We start from the raw sequence: 8,375 nt of genomic DNA, 5'->3' as shown, positions 1-8,375 counted from the left end.
TGGTGTGGCCCAGACACCAGCGATTTGGACAAGAGCAGTAAAATGTAGTAGCTCTGGTTCTAGCCCTTATCTCAGTAATTGGTCACTTTGGCTCCAGGCCATTGTCATCTCCATAGGCTTTCCCTTCCAAAGCCTCTTCAGCCCTCTATTCCGAGGACCTCTGTATCACCACAGAGGTACTCCATCTTGTGGGGCAAGTGGTGCACACCTGTAATCCTGGCTAAGGGAAGCTGAGGCAGGAGGATCACAATTTGAAGCAACTTAACAAGACCCCGACTCAAAATAAAAAGGGAAGGGCTGGGATTGTGGCTCAGCAGTAGAGTGCGTGTCTAGCACGGGCGGGGCCTGGGTTCAATCCTCAGCACCACATAAAAATAAAGGTATTGTGTTGTGTCCATCTACACCTAAAAAAATAAATTAAAAAAAAAGGGTTGGGACACAGCTCACTGGTAGAGAGTTTGCCTAGCATGTGCAAATCCCTGGGTTCACTCTCCAGTACTATAAAAAAAAAACAAACTCCATCTCTAATTATGTATAACTTCAGACACTGATCTCTGACCTGTCCTATAGCTAATCTCTGAATTCCTCCTACTGTTCTCTGGTCTGTGGAAACTTCCAGTCCAGTTGTCTCTCTACTTTGTTCTATTTATCAACTCCTTTTAGTTTTCACTTCCTTCCCCATCAGCTAAGAGTCCAGGGTCCATCATTCCATAACATTCTTCTCCATATACTTACATCCCTTACACAGTCACACCTTCCTGGCAGTGCTCCACCTGCCTGGTGATGCTCCACCTTTCCAGACAACCTTCTGTCTTCTCTGAGCCTTCTCCTTGCTATCAATGCTGTTGGACAAAATCTTACAACCACAGAAATCACAGTGTTAAATAGACTGCCAACCTTAACTAGATCCTCAGAGCCATCCAGCAGTTCTAGGCTTGACAGGTCTGTTCTTTCTTAGTTCTCCCCAACACCAAATTCCAAATCTCTTGTATGCCCCCAGATCTCCCATTCCTCACCCCCTCTTTGTTCTCCTAGGTGCCTCCTACACTGAAGAAAGAGCAAACATCAGCGTGATATCTGTCAGCTCCCAAGGACTCTGCTTCCCTCCAGCTACCATCTTCTTTCCTTGATCCCTTAATAGCCAAATCTCTTAGAAAAAGTGGTCTGTGTTTGAATATTCCATTGCTTTATCTTTCCCATCATTTCTCAGTCCCCTTCAGTTTTGATTTCTGCCTTACCTCTTTACTTACATTGCCCTCATCAAGGACATCAAGGATCTAGTCTTAATCTTGCTTGACTTTTCAACATTTATCATTGATAATCTCTCTCTCCTTCTCAGTTGCTCTTTTATCCTTAAATTCTATGACCCTACACTCCTCTGGTTTTAATCTCTTTCTCCACTCAGTTTCTATTGCAGTTTCTTTTCCTTTGCCATGAGGGAAACCAACACACTCTCTTTGATCAGTCTTATCCATCCACTACATGGTTCCAATCAATCCCCACAGTTGATGTTTCTCAAAGCTATATCTCCATCGCAGCCCTTGTCCCTGAGTTCCAGACCCAAATAGCTAACTATGAACTTCACATCTCTGTATGACATCACTCCAAACAATATATTTCTACTGTACTGAATGTATCACCCTCACTTCCAGTCCACCTTCTCCTCCACTAATGGCATCACTAGTCTTTTAGTTGCCAAAGCCAAAACTCATGGAGCTATCCTTAATTTCCCTTCCCATTCCATCACTGGCCTGCACATCACTTCTCACTGCTCCTTTTGTTTCTCATCTGCTTCCTGATCTTTTACCCTATTATAGCCAGGAAAATTCTGAGATACATCTCTGACTTCATCACTCTTCAGGCTCCAATTACTCCTAAAAGAGTCCAGATGCTAGACACCTGCCACCTGCATAATTTCCACAATGTAAGACACGAGTTCTCCTAGAGGGTGTTCCCTGTATGTTGGATCAGGTTGGTTCCCTGCACCTGTCCCATATTAACACCACCTCATGTTATTATCATTCCTCACTTGTCTAAATAGGAATCAGGCTGAGCAGGACTATGCAAGGTGTGCATCCTGCTCTAATGGGCCTTTCCCTTCCCTCTCTGTTCTGTACAATCTTTGGGGAAATTTCCTTAGGTGAAATCCCGATGAAGGGGTAATAGTGCAGGCTTGGGAACCAGGAAGCCCTTAACTTTGCCCCAGCTCAAGTATATTATCCTACTTTCGCAGTGAATTTACCTCACTGCGAAATGAGATGAAAGCTGACTCTCGGGGCTGAGGATGTGGCTCAAGCGGTAGCGCGCTCGCCTGGCATGCGTGCGGCCCGGGTTCGATCCTCAGCACCACAAAGAAAGATGTTGTGTCCGCCGATAACTAAAAAATAAATATTAAAAATTCTCTCTCTCTCTCTCTCCCCTCCTCTCTCACTCTCAAAAAAAAAAAAAAAAGAATAAAATGTTTAAAAAAAAAAAAAAAAAGAAAGCTGACTCTTAAAACAGGTCGAATGCAAGGATTCTGCAGGGAGAGCCCAGCAAAGCCACTCATAGAAATGGAGCTCTAGAAAGTTCCCCCTTGGAGGAGTATAAGCTCCTAAGATCTCCCTCCTAAATGCAGTGCCCATGGCCCTCTGTGTGCTTCAGGGAAAACCAACTTTGTTAGCATGTCCACCAAGGATGGGCTAGATACAATCAGTTCAAAGTTTTAGTGGTCACTTAAAGCAGCTACATGGCCCAGGAGGGTAAGCCCAGGTTTCTCGTTGAATCTTGCAGCAAAACACCCTCACAGTATGCTGCATGGGCAGTACGGGGTAGTAGTTAAAAACGGGAGTTCTAAAGCCAGATTGCCTGTGTTCAGACACAGACTTGGCCATTAGTAGCTAAGAACTTTGAGCAAGTTACTGAACCTGTTTTCTAATCTGTAAAATGGAGAAAATACTGGTGCTTTTTAGGGTTGTAAATATAATAAGCATTACTAGTGACCGGGGGAAATATAGTTATATGCGAGAGTTTCTCCTCAGCAAAAAGTAAAAGCAACACCAGTATCTTCCTGGCTCTGCTATACCCATGGTTCATGCTCCAGAGGCACCAAGGCAATATCGAAAGGGCCATATTGGCTACTTGGAGCCTTTTATATGGGTTTAAGCCACAAATCTTGGGTGAACCAGAGAAATCGACCCATGCAGACTACACACACAGCTCAAAACTCAAGTAGCTGAAGATAAGGAAGGTCACCACCAACCCAGCCAGCGCAAACCGCTCCAGGGCCCTAGGGGCGGGGACCGTAGAGGAGGTCTTGCGCGTCCAATCACAAGTGACGTCTCTTCCGCCCCAGGCAGGAGGGCCCAATCAACGTCAATATCATAGCCCCGCCCGTCGTGGGCCCTGCGTCCAATCACAAGTGGTGTCCCTCGTGGTCCCGCCTCACAGGCTGGAGGACCCAGTCGAGGGAGAAAGGGTAGCTCCGCCCGCCCTGGGCACTTCCGCGCGGAGATAGCGTCTATCTGGCCACAGGGTGCGCGTCTTTTTCCGAGGTGGGGTGCCGACCCGGGCCCCCAGCGATGTCGGTGGCCTTTGTACCTGACTGGATGAGGGGCAAGGCGGAAGTCAATCAAGAGACTATCCAGCAGGTGAATGTCTACATGGGCTGAGAGGAGTGGAGATCCAGAGGGACTGGGTGGTGAGGAGAACTTTCTGGAGTCAACCGACGCTGGTTGAGACCTGTAGTCCACCTAGCGAGCTGACCTGCCGGGGGTGTGGAGTAGGATGGGAACTAAGTCGTTTAAGGCACCGCAGCAAGACATCCTGGCTTGGAGGGTAGGGGGCGGCGCAGGCTTCGCCGCCGTCCTGACGTCACACTGCTCTGACTCTTCCCCTGATCTTTCAGCTCCTGGAGGAGAATGACCAGCTGATCCGCTGTATCGTGGAGTATCAGAACAAGGGTCGAGCGAATGAGTGTGTCCAGTAAGTATCTTCTTCCCGCCCCTGAACTTTGAGTGGAGGGGAAGCCAGTATGATGATGCAGCAGCTGTCCTCAACTAGGAGTTTTGGGTGATGGATCGCAGAAAAACCAAATTTTACAGTTGAGGAAATGGAGGTACAGAGGTTACTTCTTTGCCCAAGAGTATACAGCGAGTACATTGTAGAACCTGGAGTTAAATGTGTCTCTCTCTTCAAAACTTGATTATTCTCATTGCAAAGCCATCTTCCCTGGATGAGGATGGCCCCTTTATCATCATAGGTCGTATTGCTTCATCTCCTCGTGAAGTAAGAAAGTCAGACAATTTGGCTGCTAAAACTCCCTTTCATTTCTTTCCCTCTCTATTTCTCTCTTTATGGTGCTAGGTATCAAACTCAGAACCCAGGGTCCTGTGCATGCTATGCATTCTAGGCAGGCACTCTGCCACTGAGCCACATCTTCAGCCCACTCCCTCCCATTTCTGACTTGTAGTTAATCTGTGAGTGACATAGTCGAAGACCAAGAAAGGATTTCCAAACCAAAGGTAACTTCTACGTAGTAATTTAATGTGATCTCTAGCCAAATACCAAAATGAGATAAAGTAGAGTCTGAGTTGCTTTTCCAAATCTAGTCCAGGAATTATGCCCCATTTCTTATAGAAGATATTTTATTGTTATGAAGAAATGTTTAAGGGTGCCATGCTTTCCTTACCCAATAAAAAAATTGCCTACAAGCTGTGTGTGGTGTCACACACCTATAATCCCAGCAATGGGAAGACGATCTCAAGTTCAAGGCCAGCATCAGCAACTTAGCAAGACCCAGAGCAACTTGTAAGACTCTGTCTCAATATAAAAAAATAAAAAGGGCTAGGGATGTGACTCAGTAGTTAAGCACAACTGGGTTCAATTCCTGATAACAATAACAACAACAAAAAAGTCACCTACATTCCTCACTGAATACCTCAATAGAATAGTAGAGAAATCTATTAAGGGTAAATCTTTATGTTTGACTCTGACATTTGGCACTTTTCTTTTTGGCAGGTTATAGTAAACCCTCTCATTTTTCTATATGAAAAGTGGTTGCAACACTTTTTTTTTTTGATATTGTGAATTATTAATGCAGGGGTGGGAAACTTATCAAAATCTTCTAGTGAGCTTTTTCTCACAAGATCATGCTTCCTGACCCCTGATCTGATTTGTCTTCCTGAATGGGGAGTTTGACTCACTGATTTAGAAATTGTTGTGCTAGGGCTGTGGCTCAGCAGTGGTGCACTTGCCTGGCATGCATGAGGCACTGGGTTCAGTTCTCAGCACTGCGTATAAAAAAACAAAATAAAAATCTATCAACTAAAAAAGGGCTGGGATTGTGGCTCAGTGGTAGAGCGCTTGCCTAGCATGTGCGAGGCCCTGGGTTCAATCCTCAGCACCAAATAAAAATAAATAAATAAAATAAAGGTATTGTGTCCAGCTACAATCGAAAAATAAATATTAAAAAAATCTAAAAATTTTTTTTATTAAAAAAAATTCTTGTAGTAAACACATTAATTTTGGAGGTATCTTATCCATTCTTGAAATTTTCTCAACAGTACTGTAGAGGGCAGTGCTTGAGGTAGTGGGGAATTATTAGCAAAAAAAGATACCAATCTGCTCTCATGGAGGTGACATTGTAGACTCTAGAATCTACAGGAAGACAACAAATAATTAGGCACATAATATTAAGTGCTTTGAATGGTAATAATGCAGAAGACTAGAGATGTAACTCGGTGGTAGTACACTTGCCTAGCATGAATGAGGCTCTGGGTTTGATCCCCAGCTTGCAAAATAAATGAATTAAATAGGAATGTGGGGAGGGCTGTACTCTTTTATGTGTTCCCTCACATACCTGTGTGTGTAAATAAGGCAGAGAGCACCAAGTAGAAAAGTTCCCTGGTATGAGTTCTCTGAATACCTTCATGTCACAAGAAGGCCACAAAGGAAAAGCCATAGATGGGATCAGAGAAGTAACTGAAGGCCCTTATCACATAGGGCCTTGTAGAGCATAAGAAGGATTCAGCTTCACTCTGAATGAGAAGGGAGGGATTTTAAATCCTTATGACATGATCTTGACTTAAATTGTACAATGATCACTCAGACTGCTGAAGAATAAAATGGGGCCACAAAGGTAGATCTAGGAGAGTATTCCTAGAGTCTAAGCAAGAAATTATGGTGGTTAGGTCTACAGAGGTAGAAGAGGTATAGAAGTGGTAATGTTTTCCTTGAATATATTATGCAAGAAGGTTGATACTACTGAATCATCCAATCAGTGGATAAGCCATTCTACTAGAGTAGGTAGATTCTCTTCCAGTTTTTTGCTCATGATCAGTAAAAATAAGCCTCTAATTTTTGCTTATTTTTCCCTCTTAGGTACCAGCATGTGTTACATAGAAATCTCATTTATTTAGCTACCATCGCAGATGCCAGCCCATCCAGTACTTCAAAAGCAATGGAATGATCTTTCAGTTGTAAGGAGTAATTAAATGTAATCCATCTCCTATAAAATGGAGACAGGATCTTTACCAACTCAACTGCTTAAAACATGAAACCTCTGATTCTTTTTAAAATGTGAATTTTAAAGGAAGCTACTAGTTTAACTATATTCTCAATGTAAATATTTATTTTTAATAATTAATCAGATCCCCCAGAAGGTAGACCCCAGGTGTCCTCTTTCCTGAAATGGGAGTGTGTTTGGATAACAAAGACATCATGGGCATCTTCAAGACTACTCTTTAGTTTCAGCCTGAAGAGGAAACTGAGTAGGTGTTGGAGGATCAGCAAGAATTGCTGAGACTTCTGACTGAGCCTTTGCCAAATGGATACAGTATCTGTGTGCTCCCATCCAGTTTGTAAATGTGTTTCCCCTGACCCCTCTTCTCTTCTTGGGTTACTTTGAAATAAAGCTTGCTTTTCCACAAAAGAACGATATGAAGGTTTAGATATTTCCATGTAGAGTGTTGTATTTGGTTCCCTCAAAAATTGTAAGGATTTAATAACCATAAGGTATGTAACAATACTACTGTTATATTACTACTGTTATGTGTTGCCAACAAAATTAATAGTGATTCTTTAGTATTATCTAGTATCATCTGATAATAAAAGATGTGTAATTTTCTTTATTTCAAAATGTCTTCACATTCATGTCTGAATTGGGATCCAGTAAGATTCACACTTTGCACTTTGTTGATGTCACTTTAAAAATACTTAATAGTAGGGCTGGGACTGTAGCTCAGTGGTAAAGTGCTTGCCTCGAATGTGTGAGGCACTGGGTTCAATCCTCAGCACCACATAAAAATAAATAAATAAAGATACTGTATGTTCATCTACAACTAAATAAATATTTTTAAAAAATACTTAATAGTTCTTCCTCTTTTTTTCTTTGCCACTTCTTAAAAAATGTAGGTGATTTGCCTAGAATTTCTCATGTTTTAGATTCATCCGGTTGTATCCTGGTAGTGTCATTAAAAATATGCCACTGTCACACACTTTTCCTGTAAATTGGTCTAGAGGCTTATTAAGACTCAGGTTCTGATATTTGGGGCAAGAAAAAAATCATAGGAAATAATAAGTACTTGACCTGATTTATTTTCAAGTTCCCAATAGCCTTTGGCTTAAATTATGATCTTCCCAGCTTGGATCTTGTAATTCATTAAAGATTGCATAGTGGTGATTTTATAATTTTGTCATTTCTTCTGCCTTTATTAACTGAATTCTGTTTTTAAAAAACTTTTTCCCTATTTAAATGAGGCAAAGAGATTCTTGTAAGTGAACCCCAATTAGAAGCCCAGGTCCCTATTCCTTTTGCTGGGAACATGAAGAAGAAACAGTAAGTGTTGGGATCGCAACCCAGAGTGGCTATAAAACATAAATGGTGAAGAGAACTAATTTTGAATCCCAGCTTTATCCCTTAACCTCTGAGATCTCTGTTTCCTCAACCTATAAAATAGTGATAATGAAAACAGTAACTGAGCCAGACACAGTGACACGCTTGTAATCCCAGTGGCTGGGGAGGCTGAGGCAGGAGGATCAAGAGTTCAAAGCCAGCCTTGGCAAAAGCAAGGTACTGAGCAATTCAGTGAGACCCTGTCTCTAAATAAAATACAATAAGGCTGGGGATGTGGCTCAGTTGTCGAGTATCCTTGAGTTCGAATATCCTTCAAATATCCTAATACCAAAAAAAACCCCAAAACAAAATAAAAAACTACCTGCCTCCTGAGACTGAGATTGAAATAAAGCAGTATGTGTTGGGCCATAGTAAATACTCAAGGTGTGTTAGCTCAGATGTATTATCTGAGGGCTCTGGCCCTCCCTAGACCTTCTCAAATCTGGGAGAGAGCCTGATACTTAGCTTTCCCTCTCAATTGGCTATCCTAATGGTTTTAGCT

The 8,375-nt window shown here is 42.4% G+C and overlaps 1 protein-coding gene across 1 annotated transcript; it reads left to right on the top strand.

Moving 5' to 3' along the window:
• The first annotated feature begins 3,447 nt into the window (after window positions 1–3,447).
• On the top strand, window positions 3,448–7,117 carry SS18L2 (SS18 like 2). Its single transcript, XM_081284837.1, has 3 exons — window positions 3,448–3,629; window positions 3,887–3,963; window positions 6,361–7,117. The coding sequence occupies exons 1-3, from the start codon at window positions 3,561–3,563 to the stop codon at window positions 6,446–6,448; spliced, it is 234 nt and encodes a 77-aa protein (XP_081140963.1). The 5' UTR covers window positions 3,448–3,560; the 3' UTR covers window positions 6,449–7,117.
• Window positions 7,118–8,375: the final 1,258 nt, after the last annotated feature.

The sequence above is a fragment of the Spermophilus citellus genome (assembly GCF_964194105.1).
Source record: "Spermophilus citellus genome assembly, chromosome: 3".
Lineage (NCBI taxonomy): Eukaryota > Metazoa > Chordata > Mammalia > Rodentia > Sciuridae > Spermophilus > Spermophilus citellus.
The sequence above is the reverse complement of the archived record's forward strand: the minus strand, read 5'-3'. Positions and strand labels throughout refer to the sequence as shown.

Excerpts from the sequence above, each read along its gene's own strand:
- SS18L2 (XM_081284837.1), top strand. The coding sequence starts at position 3,561 with ATGTCGGTGGCCTTTGTACCTGACTGGATGAGGGGCAAGGCGGAAGTC. Across the intron at positions 3,630-3,886 it reads ATCAAGAGACTATCCAGCAG|CTCCTGGAGGAGAATGACCA; the intron begins GTGAATGTCTAC and ends CTGATCTTTCAG. Across the intron at positions 3,964-6,360 it reads CGAGCGAATGAGTGTGTCCA|GTACCAGCATGTGTTACATA; the intron begins GTAAGTATCTTC and ends TTTCCCTCTTAG.